This window comes from Salmo trutta, chromosome 13 (assembly GCF_901001165.1).
Source record: "Salmo trutta chromosome 13, fSalTru1.1, whole genome shotgun sequence".
Classification (NCBI taxonomy): Eukaryota; Metazoa; Chordata; class Actinopteri; order Salmoniformes; family Salmonidae; genus Salmo; species Salmo trutta.
This window is the reverse complement of record NC_042969.1, coordinates 29,901,728-29,919,539: the sequence shown is the minus strand read 5'-3', so window position 1 is coordinate 29,919,539 and position 17,812 is coordinate 29,901,728. Positions and strand designations below refer to the sequence as shown.

Here is a 17,812-nt window from a genome sequence, read left to right as displayed (position 1 = left end):
TAGTAGTCTGAACAGTAATGTAGTAGTCTAAACTGTAGTATACTTGTCTGAACTGTAATAAAGTCTGAACTGTAGCATAGTAGTCTGAACTGTAGCGTAGTAGTCTGAACTGTAGCATAGTAGTCTGAACTGTAATGTAGTAGTCTGAACTGCAGTATAGTAGTCTGAACTGCAGTATAGTAGTCTGAAATGTAGCAAAGTAGTCTCAACTCTAGTATAGTAGTCTGAGCTGTATTGTAATAGTCTGAACTGTGGTACATTAGTCTAAACTGTATTATAGTAATCTGAACCGTATTATAGTAGTCTGAACTGAATTGTAGTAGTCTGAACTGTATTGTAGCAGTCTGACCTGTAGTATAGTTTGAACTGTGGAATAGTAGTCTGAACTGTTGTGTAGTAGTCTGAACTGTTGTGTAGTAGTCTGAACTGTAGTGTAGTCGTCTGATCTATAGTATAATACTCTGATCTGTAATACTCTGAACTGTTATGCAGTACTCTGAGCTGTGGTGTAATAGTCTGACACATGTGGAGCTATTACAGTAGTATGATAATCTCACCAATTTCAAAATAAAACCTTGTGATATTATTTATGATATCTGCAAATATGCAATAAAAAATCCTCCAACTTTTTGTGTCTAAAAAGTTTTTGTTTTCTTTAGTTTGACGTCTTTTAAAGGATCTCAGTTGTGTGAGTGTTGGTTGCTAGGATATGTTGCTGCAGTAGCTAAGAACAGTTCTGTGGTGGAGAATGGGAAGCCTGAGACAGTGAGATGACTCATTGTTTTACTCCATTTTACGTCCCTATGCTGCGGTGCCTGTTGCAGTTCGTGATTTTCTCTTCAGATCAGTGTTGTGATTGGCTGGGCCCTGTGGTGGCTCTGTCTCCCTATTGGTCCCTTTGCTCTACAAGTTCATTTCAGAGGCAGGCCCTTATCAGAGCACCCAGCACAACACAGCGCCACCATCAGTTCAGAGTCTGTCATTACGCCCTCATAGTGACCCCAAAATATGGGTGAAAATATTGATTTATTTTTTAAAAAGGGGAATCTTAGTTATTAACCAACAGTTTGTTTTTCAAGGTTCATGAGTGCCTTTCTCCACAGTCTGTTTTCAACAACAACAAAAAATAAAAATAAAATAAACTTCTGTCTAAATGTTAGATTTTTGTTGCCCTTGGCAGAAAAAGTAAAAAAAAAACAACGTTTTCTGGTATATTCTTCTCTTCAAAAGTCCCTGCAGCGTTCAGTGAGAAACCCCGTTTGTTGGTTTATTTTCTGTGGGGTTGGAGGGGAAAGGAGGAGAAGGCAGGGAGGGGGGGAGCGAAGAGAGGAAGGAACTAGTAACTAGGACAAGGGGATGAAAGGGAAGAAGAGGAGAAGGGGAGGAGGAGAGTCAGTGAAAGAGAGAGAGAAAGAGTCAGCCAGTCCTCCATCCCAGTCCAGGTGGGCTGTTACCTCTTGCCCATCTCGTTCTGTCTCAGGAACTGGATGTTGGTGCTGCTGTCAGCCAGTTCTGGGTACTGTTCCACAGGTAGAACATAATACCCGTCGTACCCCTGTACCCTCCCCGCGGTCAGCAGCTGTTGCTTCTCCCCCTCCGTCCACAGCCGACTCCCCTCCTTCCCATCCTTGGCCCTCTGCTGCTCCCTCAGCCAGGCCCCAGCCAGGGCCCTCTGCCGGGCTAGTTCCAGCAGCCTCACCCTCTCCTCGTCCACCACGTCCAGCGCTAGCCCATACCGCACGCTGAGGGCTAATGACGGCACCGCAAACTCCACTGTGGCGCCACGCCGTGACCTCCCGCTCACAGTCACGTTGATCCCACTCTCCAGCGCCTTGCGTCCACTGGTCAGCCCCAGCACCAGTAGATCACTATCGGCTGAACCGACTTTAACGAAATAGTGACAGTCACATCCATCCTGCGTGTAGTGCGTTCCGTCCAGGTAGATGGCGCCGTTGAGGACCAGGGACACCTTTCGGCTGTCGTCGGTTGCCATGGAGCTAACTGCCGCCACCACACGTCCTTCCTTCAGCGCTAGCATCACTCCCCGGCCGATGATGGGTGTTGATGTGCCGAACCAGTGTCCGGGCTTTTCGCGGTGGTTGCGGGGGTCCTTGTTAAGGAGCCGTCCCTCCAGGGCCATGAAGGCCTGGTTGTGGCGCTCCGCTGCCTGCTGCACCCCCGTTATCAGCTACAGGAGAGACAGGGGTAGGAAAGAGATTAAAGGTTACTGGTCAACCAGAAGAATGCAGACGAGGATACACTTATACTGTCTGGTTTACAGGTATTCTCATCTATGTCCAGATTTCACTGTAATCATTGAAGGTTCATATTACTGATTCTGTATTCAATGTCACATCTAATTGGCATCCGACTCTGAGAGAAAGAGAGAGGACCGTTTATCTATAATTACAGGCCATATTTGGCTCAATATAATCAATATAGTGCAATGGAGCTGTAGGCTGTCCCAGGCCTTCTCACCTGTCCATTCTCACAGTCCTGGCTGGCCTGCAGCTCATAGGGAGGCTCTACGAAGTAGAGGGTGTGACGGGGGAACCCTGGAATGATGTTACTGAGCTGGAAACCAAACATCACCAGCCAACTCTTCACGTCTGGGGAGCAAAGACAACAGAATGAAGGAAAATGAAAAATAAAGAAAGAGAACTACACATTGACAATGATAACACAACACCCCCCCACTCAGCTCTCTCTCCTTTACCTTCAGTAACAATAATGCATGGGTTTTATAATGCGCTTTTCAAGGATCCAAAGACGCTCTCTCTACCTGTGACATAGTTCTTAATGTCCAACACGTCGCTGAGGGGGTTATTGTTCTTGAACATATACAGGTTGAAGGGTGCAGGGTCCTTGCCAATCTTGGACCAGCTGGCATAGTCTGGCGAGGTCCAGCGGCCTGCCAGGACATCATAGTCCCTCTGGGTGAAGTGGACCAGCTTGGTCAGGGTGTCATAGAGACCACCATGGAACCCAACCACCAGCTGGAACTCTGGGTTAGAGTCCAGGTACACCTCCCCGTACGCTGTGTACTGCACCTGGAGGTCACAACAAACACAGACGCATGTTTCACTTCAATTCACTAAAACTTTATCCCCACTGGGGCAATTAGGAAAGACAAAGTTGGCTTATTTGTCAGTTTTTGTGTTTTTTTTTGAATAATCAAATTGACCTCAGGAAATCAAGTACTATCTTGGCTTATCTTAACATGCGGATAATGGGCGTTGAGATATTTAACAATCATTAATAGTATTATTATTACTGTCATCATGATTACCTGTTTGATCATCTGTCCGTTGCTGCTGAAGACAGCCAGTGGTGTTCCTGTGTTGTCTGAGGCGATGTAATACTCCTCTCCACTACTCACCTCCATAGCAAACAGATGACCCTGAAGTGAAGCAGTATAGGCTTTACATCACCATAACTCACAGACAGTCACATCACCTTAACTCAAAGACAGTCACATCACCATTACTCACAGTCACATCACCATAACTCACAGACAGTCACATCACCTTAACTCACAGACAGTCACATCACCATTACTCACAGTCACATCACCATAACTCACACATCACCATAACTCACAGACAGTCACATCACCATAAATCAGACAGTCACTTCACAGACAGTCACATCACCATAACTCACAGTCACATCACCATAACTCACAGACAGTCACATCACCATAACTCACAGATAGTCACATCACCATAACTCACAGTCACATCACCATAACTCACACATCACCATAACTCACAGACAGTCACATCACCATAACTCACAGTCACATCACCATAACTCAGACAGTCACTTCACAGACAGTCACATCACCATAACTCACAGTCACATCACCATAACTCACAGACAGTCACATCACCATAACTCACAGTCACATCACCATAACTCACAGACAGTCACATCACCATAACTCACAGACAGTCACATCACCTTAACTCACAGACAGTCACATCACCATAACTCACAGACAGTCACATCACCATAACTCACAGACAGTCACATCACCATAACTCACAGACAGTCACATCACCATAACTCACAGTCACATCACCATAACTCAGACAGTCACTTCACAGACAGTCACATCACCATTACTCACAGTCACATCACCATAACGCACAGACAGTCACATCACCATAACTCACAGACAGTCACATCACCATAACTCACAGTCACATCACCATAACTCAGACAGTCACTTCACAGACAGTCACATCACCATAACTCACAGACAGTCACATCACCATAACTCACAGTCACATCACCATAACTCAGACAGTCACTTCACAGACAGTCACATCACCATAACTCACAGTCACATCACCATAATTTACAGACAGTCATGTCACCATAACGCACAGACAGTCACATCACCATAACTGGGTGATAATAGAGGTTATGAGATTAAAGTAATGATAGTATCCGTGAGTCAGTTAGGCTATATCACAACAAGTTAAATAATGATAGTATCCCTGAGTCAGTTAGGCTATATCACAATAAGTTAAATAATGTTAGTATCCCTGAGTCAGTTAGGCTATATCACAACAAGTTAAGTAATGATAGTATCCCTGACTCAGTTAGGCTATATCACAATAAGTTAAATAATGTTAGTATCCCTGAGTCAGTTAGGCTATATCACAATAAGTTAAATAATGATAGTATCCCTGAGTCAGTTAGGCTATATCACAATAAGTTAAATAATGTTAGTATCCCTGAGTCAGTTAGGCTATATCACAATAAGTTAATTAATGATAGTATCCCTGACTCAGTTAGGCTATATCACAATAAGTTAAATAATGTTAGTATCCCTGAGTCAGTTAGGCTATATCACAATAAGTTAAGTAATGATGGTATCCCTGAGTCAGTTAGGCTATATCACAATAAGTTAAATAATGATAGTATCCCTGACTCAGTTAGGCTATATCACAACAAGTTAAATAATGATAGTATCTCTGACTCAGTTAGGCTATATCACAATAAGTTAAATAATGATAGTATCCGTGAGTCAGTTAGGCTATATCACAATAAGTTAAATAATGATAGTATCCCTGACTCAGTTAGGCTATATCACAATAAGTTAAATAATGATAGTATCTCTGACTCAGTTAGGCTATATCACAATAAGTTACTCTGTAATGATAGCATCACAACAACTTGGTTATATGACAACCACAACAACTTGGTTATATGACAATGATAACAAGGTCATGTTGATGGCCTGTTGATGAACACATGTTTCTCTAATAATCTGGTAGCCTACCTGCAAGTCATAGTACAGTGAAGTGATATCTGAGCTGGAGTGGTTGAATATATGTGTGACTCTTGCCGGGTGGTTCAGATCAGCGTAGAAGAACTGGAGGTGTTGTCCCAGGCTGGTCCTAGTGGACACTCTCCTGCCCAGTCCGTCATAGCGGTACTGGACACTCCAGCCTCCCGGTAGCTTGTTATATGCTCTAAGGAGCTGGCCCTTGGAGTTGTAGTCAAAGACATCCGAGCCTCGCTGGCTCAGGAAGCCGTCCTCATCCAGACGGTACTGAACGTCACCCAGGCGTGTGATCCGGTCTCGGAGGTCATAGCGGAGCGGCGTGAGGCGGGCACTGTTCCCAGGGTTGAGGAGGTGCAGGTTACCGTTCAGGTCGTAGCTGTAGCGCCACGTGGACCAGTCGTTCACCTGGAGGCATAGAGAATGAAAATAACTTTGACACAGCTGAAGTCATCTCTTTAATAGCAAACCTGAAGTCATCTCTTTAATAGCAAACCTGAAGTCATCTCTTTAATAGCAAACCTGAAGTCATCTCATTAATAGCAAACCTGAAGTCATCTCTTTAATAGCAAACCTGAAGTCATCTCTTTAATAGCAAACCTGAAGTCATCTCTTTAATAGCAAACCTGAAGTCATCTCTTTAATAGCAAACCTGAAGTAATCTCTTTAATAGCAAACCTGAAGTCATCTCATTAATAGCAAACCTGAAGTCATCTCTTTAATAGCAAACCTGAAGTCATCTCTTTAATAGCAAACCTGAAGTCATCTCTTTATTTTTTTTGTATTTTCTATAAAAAAAATGTATACCCCTTTTTCTCCCCAATTTCGTGGTATCCAATTGGTAGTTACAGTCTTGTCCCATCGCGGCAACTCCCGTACGGACTCAGGAGAGGCGAAGGTCGAGAGCCGTGCGTCCTTCGAAACACAAACCCAGCCAAGCCACACTGCTTCTTGACACAATGGCCACTTAACCCGGAAGCCAGCCGCACCAATGTGTCGGAGGAATCACCGTACACCTGGCGACCGTGTCAGTGTGCATTGCGCCCGGCCCGTCATAGGAGTCACTAGTGCGCGATGGGACAAGAACGTCCCTGCCTGCTAAACCCTCCCCTAACCCAGATGACGCTGGGCCAATTATTCGCTGCCCAATGGGTCTCTCAGTCGCGGGATCTCTAGTGGCACAGCTAACACTGCAATGCAGTGCCTTAAACCAATGCGTCACTCGGGAGGCCGAAGTCATCTCTTTAAAACCAAACCTGAAGTCATCTCTTTAAAACCAAACCTGATGTCATCTCTTTAATACCAAAGGTGAGTAGACGAATCAACGGCCTATGCTCCTTGTAGGAACTAAGGGCTTTGTCGTGACCATCTGAAGGATCAGGTTACAGTGGGTCCTCTCTACAGCGTGCTCTCTCTCGTAGAGGGGGAGAGTGGGAAGTCGGCTGTTTTATGACGGTTGTAAATACAGAAACTCCTTTCCCCACTCTGCCAAGATGAAAGTTGAGAATACCTTTGTTACTACAGAGAAAGCAGTACGGTAACCTCAAAAGGTTTTCTAATGTAACAATATTTCTGTATTCCAACCATTTGGAATGGTTTGTGGGTATTTAAACAATAATCATGTCCAACCTTTACTGTGTGGTGATATCATTAAAGATGTTATAACGGAAACATTGTAGCTTTAAGAGCTTTCACAATGTATATATCAGATGTACATCTACATGTTGTGGAACGTATATAATTAAATATGAAACTATTTGTGAGAAGATGTAATGTGATGTTGGCCTTCTAAATGAGATACTTGTTTAAATATGAAGTTTTAACTAGTCAGTGGCCACACCCCGTGAGTACAGACATTTACATCTGCGTCAAGGAAATTCCCCCTTTTCTACTCTGGTATATCCACTTCCAACAAAATGTACATTAGACCAGAAAATATGGAGCTGTCACTAGATGTTGAAATGGTTGGCAATTTAAACTAGGGTCAAGATAACGCCGGGATGAGGTCCCCACGTTGGAAGGGCTATCACTCTAGAGACCAAAACATGCCAGGTAAAGCTGGTGTGTGAAGTGGTTTAAACTACAACTTTACCAAAGGACAAGATCAGAAAACACAAAGCAGTAGCTACATGTTGAGATGGTTGGCAATTCCACAAGAGTCAAAAACGCAGGGATGAGGTCCCCACATTGAAATGGCTAATAAATCTACAAACGTACGAACAATTATTCAGGCTGCAGCTGTTTAAATACTTTAGTCTGGTAACCGGATCCGTTCTAAGAACATTTCCGAATGGTACTCTGAAGTACCCATTATAACAACTACAACCACGAAAAAGACCCTTGGGACTCCTGGGGAACGCACCCCTTTCCTTTATCTACCAAGCCATCATATCGGCTTAGCCCACTAGGGACTTTTCTATCATGTCAGTAACCAATGTATGACCTATTTGTGTGTGTGTTTATGTAATTCTGTGATTGATTAAGTTTAAGTAAATAAATAATTAAGCCAATTTGTATATCGCTGATTCATGATCTGGGCTAGGGTTTGCGACATTCAGAATATGACTGATGAGGTAATAATACATTAATAAGTGACTGTAATTGATAAGATATGAAAATATCTGAAGAGTTATATTTTGGAAATTCACACTCTATAAACATATTTTTTCCGTGGTGCCCCAACTTCCTAGTTAATTAAAGTTACATGATTAGTTTAATCGCGTAATTAAATTACACACAGATAATTGATTTGATAATATACAGTCTTCACATTTAATGATAGTCAACGCTAAGACAGCTTAAATCAGGTAAGTCAACGTAGGAGATTCAAAAACTGAATCGTAAAGTGAAAAGGAAAAACATTCTCTGTATTTGCAAAGAAAACCAACATTTAATCTAGCCAAATGTTTCAGGAAGGGGTCTGTAGTAATCTTCTAGGATTGTGATTTGGTGCTCAACTACTGCAGGACTAGTATCACACTGGTCACGTCAGATCTCCTACCTTCACCCCGCTGAGCTGACCGTCCCCATCATACTCATAGCGATACTGTGTTGTGTTGGCGTACGGTCCAATCTTCAGCTCTCTCTTCACCACCCGTCCCATACTGTCATACTGCACCGTCATCCAGTACATCAGGGACCTGAAGATCTCGTACTGCACCTCCTTGATGCGCCCGTGGGTGTCGAAGTGCTTGCTGAGGGTCATTACAGCCGTGGTTATGATCTGGTTGATGTCATAGTAGATCACACCAAACTTCCCAAAATGTTCCACCTGTAGCCAAGACAACAGTCAAGAGTTAAGTCAAATATTGTACAGAGGGTCTAGGTCCCACTTTAACTGGATAGTCCAGTAGAGATGATTTATGCTCAATCTATCAACTGTAACTGACATCCTGCAATGGGTTGGGTTGGGTTGTGGCAGGAGTTAGGGTTAGGGTTTGAGTTGTTGCTGGAGCTAGGGTTTAGGGTTTAGGATTGTGGCTGGAGCTGGAGCTAGGGTTAGGGTTGTGGCTGGAGCTAGGGTTAGGGTTGTGGCTGGAGCTAGGGATAGGGTTGTGGCTGGAGCTAGGGTTAGGGTTGTCGCTTGAGCTAGGGTTAGGGTTGTGGCTGGAGCTAGGGTTAGGGTTGTGGCTGGAGCTAGGGTTAGGGTTGTGGCTGGAGCTAGGGTTATGGTTGTGGCTGGAGCAAGGGTTAAGGTTGTGGCTGGAGCTAGGGTTAGGGTTGTGGCTGGTGCTAGGGTTGTGGCTGGAGCTAGGTTTGTGGCTGGAGCTGGGTTAGGATTGGGTTGTGGCTGGAGCTAGGGTTAGGGTTGTGACTGGCGCTAGGGTTGTGGCTGGAGCTAGGTTTGTGGCTGGAACTGGGTCAGGATTGGGTTGTGGCTGGAACTAGGGTTAGGGTTGTGACTGGAGCTAGGGTTAGGGTTGTGACTGGAGCTAGGGTTGTGGCTGGAGATAGGGTTAGGGTTGTGGCTGGAGCTAGGGTTAGGGTTGTGGCTGGAGCTAGGGTTGTGGCTGGAGCTAGGGTTAGGGTTGTGGCTGGCACTAGGGTTAGGGTTTGGGTTGTGGCTAGAGCTAGTGTTGTGGCTGGAGCTAGGGTTAGGGTTAGGGTTGTGGCTGGAGCTAGGGTTAGGGTTAGGGTTGTGGCTGGAGCTAGGGTTTGTGTTTTGGTTGTGGCTGGAGCTAGGGTTAGGGTTAGGGTGGTGGCTGGAGCTAGGGTTAGGGTTTGGGTTGTGGCTGGAGCTAGGGTTTAGGGTTGTGGCTGGAGCTAGAGTTAGGGTTGTGGCTGGAGCTAGGGTTAGCGTTTGGGTAGTGGCTGGAGCTAGGTTTAGGGTTGTGGCTGGAGCTAGGGTTAGGGTTTGGGTTGTGGCTGGAGCTAGGGTTAGGATTGTGGCTGGAGCTAGGGTTTTGGTTGTGGCTGGAGCTAGGGTTAGGGTTTGGGTTGTGGCTGGAGCTAGGGTTAGGGTTGTGGCTGGAGCTAGGGTTAGGGTTGTGGCTGGAGCTAGGGTTAGGGTTGTGGCTGGAGCTAGGGTTAGGGTTGTGGCTGGAGCTAGAGCTAGAGTTATGGCTGGAGCTAGGGTTAGGGTTTGGGTTGTGGCTGGAGCTAGGGTTAGGGTTGTGGCTGGAGCTAGGGTTGTGACTGGAGCTAGGGTTAGGGTTGTGGTCGGCGCTAGGGTTGTGACTTGAGCTAGGATTGTGGCAGAAGCTCGGGTTAGGGTTGTGGCTGGAGCTAGGGTTAGGGTTGTGGCTGGAGCTGGAGCTAGAGTTAGGGTTGTGGCTGGTGCTAGAGTTAGGGTTGTGGCTGGAGCTAGGGTTAGGATTGTGGCTGGCGCTAGGGTTAGAGTTTGGGTTGTGGCTGGAGCTAGGGTTAGGGTTGTGGCTGGCGCTAGGGTTAGGGTTAGGGTTGTAGCTGGAGCTAGGGTTAGGGTTGTTGCTGGAGATAGGGTTAGGGTTGTGGCTGGAGGTAGGGTTGTGGCTGGGGTTAGGGTTGTGGCTGGAGCTATGGTTAGGGTTGTGGCTGGAGATAGGGTTAGGGTTTGGCTGGCGCTAGGGTTTGTTTGAGCTAGATTTGTGTCTGGAGCTAGGGTTAGGGTTGTGTCTGGAGCTAGGGTTAATGTTTGGGTTGTGGCTGGAGCTAGGGTTAGGGTTTGGGTTGTGTCTGGAGCTAGGGTTAGGATTGTGGCTGGCGCTAGGGTTAGGCTTTGGGTTGTGGCTTGAGCTAGGGTTAAGGTTGTGGCTGGAGCTAGGGTTAGGGTTGTGCCTGGAGCTAGGTTTAGGGTTGTGGCTGGAGCTAGGTTTAGGGTTGTGGCTGGAGCTTGGTTTAGTTTGTATTGTGGCTGGAGTTGAGGGCTAGGGTTAAGGGTTAGGGTTGAACCAGGATGGGGATATGAAGCTAGGTTTAGGGTTAGTGTTGAGGGTTGGGGTTAAAGCTAGGGTTAGGGTTGTGGTTGGAACTAGGGTTAGGGTTAGTAGTATAGTTTTCTACCCACCTTTCCAGAGATCTCATCATAGCGGTAGAGATCCACAGGCAGAGGAGTCTCACTGATGACTGGCTTCATACTAGCGATACGGAAGCTGTTGTCATGGTACGTGTAGTCAAACCTAGCATTCACCATCCCCTCCTCACTGAACCGGTAGATCTGCTTATCGATCAACGGACCCATCTTACGGTAACGTATTGTACAGGAGAACCCGCCACTCTGTAAGTTCACCATCTTCAGCACCCCAGCTGTCTCGTCGTAACCGAACGTCACCACGGTGCTGTCGTAGAGGATCTCAGCTAGCTTGGCCAGCTTGCCGTACTTGTAGAGGACACGTCGGCCGGTGCCGAGGTAGTGGGTGGCCTGGGGGCGGCCGTCTAAGCTGAAGTCGTGGATGATGGAGGCGTTGCTCTCTGGAGGGTTGTAGGTGTTGCGGATGTAACCGATAGAGACGTGGGTGGACATGGTGTGGCGGGCTACACTAGGCATGGTGACGGCCGTGACGCGCCCCAAGGCGTCAAACTCAAATATGTACTGTCTCTGGCTCTGCAGAAGAAGGACCATGGACTGGAGAGAGAGAAGGAGGGAGAGAGGAGGGAGAGGGAACATAAGTCATTATCATCACCAATAGCATCATTTTATGCACTTTTCACTTCTCTCAACCAGCCTGTTTTTACTATCCCTGCTACAGGTGCTATGATGTCCTCACCCTATCCAGGTGGCTGTAGCTCCACACAGATGATAACAACAGTACCAGTACCAGCCATGGTAACAGACAATGCTATGTCCTCACCCTATCCAGGTGGCTGTAGCTCCACACAGATGATAACAACAGTACCAGTACCAGTAAAAGTACCAGACAGTGCTTTGTCCTCACCTTATCCAGGTAACTATAGCTCCACACCTTGCCATCTATGAATGACCGTGACAGAATACGTCCCTGAGGGTCAAACTCTGTCCTCTCGCTCATACTGCCCCTCTGCAGCCCCACCAGCTGACCCGTGGTCGAGTATGACACATTCACCACTGCCAGGCTGCTGCTAGGCAACCACATGGCGGGACGGCCCTGCGCATCGTACATGATGCGGAGCGTGAACTTGCGGTGGTCGTCGTAGATCTTCTCTGTCCGAGTGTTGCGGTCGAAGTCGATGGAGAGAAGGTTACGACCATGTGCCTGGAGGAAGATAGAGAGTGATGTAAGGAAAGCCCCCATGAAATGGACAAAAATGAATGGCAACATATTGCCATTGGACGAAACATATACATGATCGCAAATACCACTGAAATGCACCACAGTTCATTCAAAGATTATGGCAAATGCCATATGGCAAATGCCAAGTGTCATACAGCAAATATCCCAAAGAGGTCGAGCACGCTCCACTGTAAATTTTCATATTGCAAATGAACATAAAGTCAAGACCCAAGGGTCAAATTTTTTAAATGTAATAATATTTTCAAAAATACAACTTCTTCTAAAAAAGTCCTTTCTGGACCGTTTTTTGAAATCTTTTCAATTTTATTTGTCAATAATACATATATAACAACCATATGAACATACCATTGTGTTATTTTATTGAGTTGTCCATAAGGCATATGTTTTGTCCATTTGCAATATACTATCATAGGAAGTCAAAAGTCAGTGAACCATGGCCAAATGGCATAAGAAATGTCCAAATGCCATATATAAGTATTGAAAGTGCCAAATCAGGATGTTATGTCCATTTGCCATATATAATCATAGGAAGTCGGTTTCCGAACACAAAAGTCAGTGAACCATGTCCAAATGGCATTTATACTGACCAATGATGGTAAATCCCTCATTGAAAACCTTAGAAATGTACTGTCCATTTGCAATGTGTTACAATGGACATTTACCATCACGAATTTCACATGCTCTAATATACTGCAGAAATGCCCAATTGACTGGCCTGTTGAGCTTGGGATGGTCGAGCAGTGATAGTTGGTCCTCTCCATCGCTCATTGGTGCTTTGAGAGAGATTTGGGACTGTCATTTTTTAAAGATTTTTTGAAAAACATCCAAAATGACCAGGGGCACCCCCTATTGGATGGTCATGGGTGGGGGGTGCCCCCTACCCAGCCGTGGACCCCTTGCACCTCCCTAAAGGCATTATAAACCATTTCAAAAATGTGCTCCTGGTAACCCGTTCCAATCACCAGGTGCACGGCTGTCCATTTGCAATGTCTTACAATGGGCATTTACCATCACGAATTTGACATGCTCTAATATACTGCAGAAATGCCCAATTGACTGGCCCGTTGAACTCGGGATGGCCGGGCAGTGATAGTGGTTCCTCTCCATCGCTCATTGTGTTGATTTCATCATGTCCATTTGGTGATGGTTTATCACTGTTTAAACTTATTGCAAATGTACTGTCCATTTGCAATGTGTTTCAATGGGCATTTACCATCACGAATTTGACATGCTCTAAAATACTGCAGAAATGCCCAACTGACTGGCCCGTTGAACTCGGGATAGCTCGGCAGTGATAGTGGTTCCTCTCCATCGCTCATTGTGTCACTCCATCCTTACTGTGTGTGTGTGTGTGTGTGTGTGTGTGTGTGTGTGTGTGTGTGTGTGTGTGTGTGTGTGTGTGTGTGAGTTTTCTTAGACATCTGATGGGAGAAATGACTGATTTACAGTTCATGAGGGTTGCATAATCACACATATGAAGTTTTGGAAAGATGTGACCTTTTAAACCCTTCGAAAAAGCCCTTATGACTCCAATTTAAGGCACTTCTGTCTGGCACAGGAAGCAGAAAGTATACACATATCTTCCTTGGGGTAGGCTTTTACAGAATCCTGAGTTTTAAGTCTTTACGTTAAGAACTGCCTGATTTACAGAGGGTTGAATGCACAAACTTTTTCACAAACTGCAGGTTGGGTATATCAAAACACTTTTAGGATGATTTTAACCACTTTCGGTTGCTCCAGAAAGCTTAGAATCAACACAGGTAGTCGTCATAGTGGCCTGATGGATTGTCATCGAAGACAGTTTGATATGTCATTCATTACCCACATAGGCTTCAGGTTGAAGTTAGGGGAGCAGGCAATGTATTCCTATGGGGAGAGATGTAATTGCAAACTGTTAGACTTGCAAACTGTGTGGCAAAGCGGTGGCATTCACGAGATGTTAATCTATAATTCTTTGAATGACAATATTACATTTTAACAATGTTTTCGAATAGTAATTTTGTAAATTGTAGCGCTGATTCACCGGAAGCATTTGAGGGAAAAGATTTTCTGAACGTCACGCGCCAATGTAAAATGCTGTTTTTATATATAAATATGAACTTTATCGAACACAAAATGCATGTATTGTGTAACATGATGTCCTAGGAGTGTCATCTGATGAAGATTGTCAAAGGTTAGTGCTGCATTTAGCTGTGTTTTGGGTATTTGTGATGCATCTAGTTGCTTTGAAAATGGCTGTGTGATTATTTCTGGCTGGTTACTTTCCTAACATAATCTAAGGTTTTGCTTTTGCTGTAAAGCCTTTTTGAAATCGGACAACGTGGTTCGATTCAGGAGAGGTGTATCTATAAAACCGTGTAAAATAGTCATATGTTTGAGAAATTGAAGTTATAGCATTTATGAGGTTTTGTATGTCGCGCGACGCGATTCCACTGGCTGTTGACTAGGGTGGGACCTTGCCCAGACAGGTTAACGTGAAGCGATCAAATTAGCGCTCTATGACCGTTTTTGACCTTAAATCCCAGAAACTGGGCCTTAACTCAAAAAGCGTTGAGGCCTCGACGCCATCTTGTTTCTGGGCTAACAGCCCATTTGGCCAAACCTGTGCTCACGGAGTTTCGTCTTTGAAGTCTTTTCCATTTAGGAGAAATGGCCATGTCACTTTGGTGATGTTTTATCCATTTGCAATAAGCAGCCACTCGCCATCTGGTGGAATTTGCCCGAACAGCAGAAAAATTACAAGAATTAAAAAAATAGAATAAAACGGAAACCAAATTCATTCGATGACTTCCTGGAAGATCTGGCCCTGGGGCACAGACCGAGGCCGTCGGCCTATTTTAAAAACATTCACGGACGTCTAGTAAGGGACCGTACATTTGCAATATGGAGATCCTCATCAATCATACAACAAATGCTGAAGAGTGTAATCTCTGTAGCCAGAGTCAATGATGTAATCTCTGTAGCCAGTCAGTGATGTCATCTCTGTAGGCAGGTTCAGTGATGTCATCTCTGTAGCCAGAGTCAGTGATGTCATCTCTGTAGCCAGACTCAGTGATGTCATCTCTACACACAGAGTAAGTGATGTCATCTTTACACAAAGTAAGTGATGTCATCGCTACACACAGAGAAAGTGATGTCATCTCTACACATATTGTAGAGTATGTGATGTCATCGCTAATGATTAAATAACACACAGAAAGGAAGCGAGGTCATCTCAGCTCACCCTCAGCTTCCTGCCAAACACAGTGACCTTCCCTTTGGTCTGTTCCTTGCGGAGCCGCCACTCAATGGAGTTGAGTCCGTTGTCTGTGGGTAGTGTGATGTTCCTACGGCCAATAGTAGGACTGACCGATCCGGCCAGGATGTGGGGCTCAGTGTGGAAGCTGATGCCCATCCCGTTGGCATACATCACCCGCAGGGTGCCGTTGTTACACAGCTGGTAGCTGTTCCTCACCTGGTCTGTAGGGGGCAATGGGGACAAGGAGAGAGAAGGGAGTTGTCATGTGAGTTGGCTCTTTTACTGGCGTCTTCCTGTTATGTTTACATGCTGAAAAAAGATAAAAGTTGCAGATTAAATTGAAATGGATTTTCGCTGCCCTTCACAAGCAGAACTCTTTCCTTGAACAAAAAAACTAACAATTTGTCGTATGATTTGTTTGGCAACTTGTCAGTATCATTTCTGATCAGGCAACTCCACTCTCAGAGTGACTCATAATGAAAGTAAATGTGCGTCTGGTTTATAGAACAGCTTGGTAAATGAATAATCTGTCACTCTGTAATTTCAGTTTTTTCTATCCCCCACTCAAACACTCAAAAGCCATGTTCCCTCTAAACTGTGCGCGTGCATGAGCGCAATAGCCCCGAGACTGCCGTGCAGAACAAATACTGTATCAGCCCACGGCGAGAAGAACGAGTTTGAACTTCACTCAACTTTCTAGAGTTTTGCCTGTTAGTTAACTCTATCAAGTCTCACGTAATGTAGGCCTACATTGAACACCACACATTGGCTGCTACTGTAGGCTGAATGATAGAACTGTTAAAATGTTATGGGATGCATTTTCTCCATTGTTTTTGATGGTAGGCCACTCTGGTTGGTCTACATTATGATCAAATAGCCACAATAGCCTACTTTACCACTGTTAAAACTGTAACTTAAAGCAGGTACAGCCTCAGTGTTCACAGTAAAAGCGGGCTGGAAATTGCAAAGAATTTTCACAAAATTCCTGAAATTTGGTCAGTGCTGAGAAAAATTAGAGGGAACATTGCTCTTAAACATTGAGTCGGAAGTTAATAAACACCTTAGGCAAATACATTTAAACTTAGTTTTTCACAATTCCTGACATTTAATCCTAGTAAAAATTTGCTGTCTTAGGTCAGTTAGGATCACCACTTTATTTTAAGAATGTGAAATATCAGAATAATAGTAGAGAGAATTATTTATTTCAGCTTTTATTTCTTTCATCCTATTCCCAGTGGGTCAGAAGTATACAAACACTCAATTAGTAATTGGTAGCATTGCCTTTAAATTGTTTAACTTGGGTCAAACGTTTCGGGTAGCCTTCCACAAGCTTCCCACAATAAGTTGGGTGAATTTTGGCCCATTCCTACTGACAGAGCTGGTGTAACTGAGTCAGGTTTGTTGGCCTCCTTGCTCGCACACACTTTTTCAGTTCTGCCCACACATTTTCTAAAGGATTGAGGTCAGGGCTTTGTGATGGCCACTCCAATAACTTGACATTGTTGTCCTTAAGCCATTTTGCCACAACTTTGGAAGTATGCTTGGGATCATGGTCCATTTGGAAGACCTATTGGCGACCAAGCTTTTAACTTCCTGACTGATGTCTTGAGATGTTGCTTCAATATATCCACATAATTTTCCTACCTCATGAGGACATTTATTTTGTGAAGTGCACCAGTCCCTCCTGCAGCAAAGCACCCCCACAACATGATGCTGCCACCCCCGTGCTTCACAGTTGGGATGGTGTTCTTTGGCTTGCAAGCCTCCCCCTTTTTCCTCCAAACATAATGATGGTCATTATGGCCAAACAGTTCTATTTTTGTTTCATCAGACCAGAGGACATTTCTCCAAAAAGTACAATCTTTGTCCACATGTGCAGTTGCAACCTGTAGTCTGGCTTTTTTATGGCGGTTTTGGAGCAGTGGATTCTTCCTTGCTGAGCGGCCTTTCAGGTTCTGTCAATATAGGACTCGTTTTACTGTGGATATAGATACTTTTGTACCTGTTTCCTCCAGCATCTTCACAAGGTCCTTTGCTGTTGTTCTGGAATTGATTTGCACTTTTCGCACCAAAGTACGTTCATCTCTAGGAGACAGAACGCATCTCCTTCCTGAGCGGTATGATGGCTGCGTGGTCCCATGGTGTTTATACTTGCGTACTATTGTTTGAACGTGGTACTTTCAGGCATTTGGAAATTGCTCCCAAGGATGAACCAGACTTGTGGAGGTTTACCATTTTGTTTCTGAGGTCTTGGCTGATTTCTTTTGATTTTCCCATGATGTCAAGCAAAGAGGCACTGAGTTTGAAGGTAGGCCTTGAAATACATCCACAGGTACACCTCCAATTGACTCAAATTATGTCAATTAGCCTATCAGAAGCTTCTAAAGCCACGACATAATTTCTGGAATTTTCCAAGCTGTTTAAAGACCCAGTCAACTTAGTGTATGTAAACGTCTGACCCACTGGAATTGTGATACAGTGAATTATAAGTGAAATAATCTGTCTGTAAACAATTTTTGGAAAAATTACTTGTGTCTTGCACAAAGTAGATGTCCTAACCGACTTGCCAAAACTATAGTTTGTTAACAA

At 44.7% G+C, this 17,812-nt stretch overlaps 1 protein-coding gene across 1 annotated transcript; it reads right to left on the bottom strand.

Annotated features, from left to right (window-relative positions):
* Positions 1–1,009: 1,009 nt before the first annotated feature.
* Positions 1,010–15,591, bottom strand: LOC115206744 (teneurin-2-like). Its single transcript, XM_029773951.1, has 9 exons — positions 15,209–15,591; positions 11,650–11,946; positions 10,782–11,339; positions 8,298–8,567; positions 5,294–5,704; positions 3,290–3,400; positions 2,783–3,050; positions 2,479–2,609; positions 1,010–2,188 (listed from the first exon to the last, which is right to left on the bottom strand). The coding sequence occupies exons 1-9, from the start codon at positions 15,392–15,394 to the stop codon at positions 1,451–1,453; spliced, it is 2,970 nt and encodes a 989-aa protein (XP_029629811.1). The 5' UTR covers positions 15,395–15,591; the 3' UTR covers positions 1,010–1,450.
* Positions 15,592–17,812: the final 2,221 nt, after the last annotated feature.

Excerpts from the sequence above, each read along its gene's own strand:
- LOC115206744 (XM_029773951.1), bottom strand. The coding sequence starts at position 15,394 with ATGTATGCCAACGGGATGGGCATCAGCTTCCACACTGAGCCCCACATC. Across the intron at positions 11,947-15,208 it reads TGTTTGGCAGGAAGCTGAGG|GCACATGGTCGTAACCTTCT; the intron begins GTGAGCTGAGAT and ends ATCTTCCTCCAG. Across the intron at positions 3,401-5,293 it reads CACTGTACTATGACTTGCAG|GGTCATCTGTTTGCTATGGA; the intron begins GTAGGCTACCAG and ends GCTTCACTTCAG.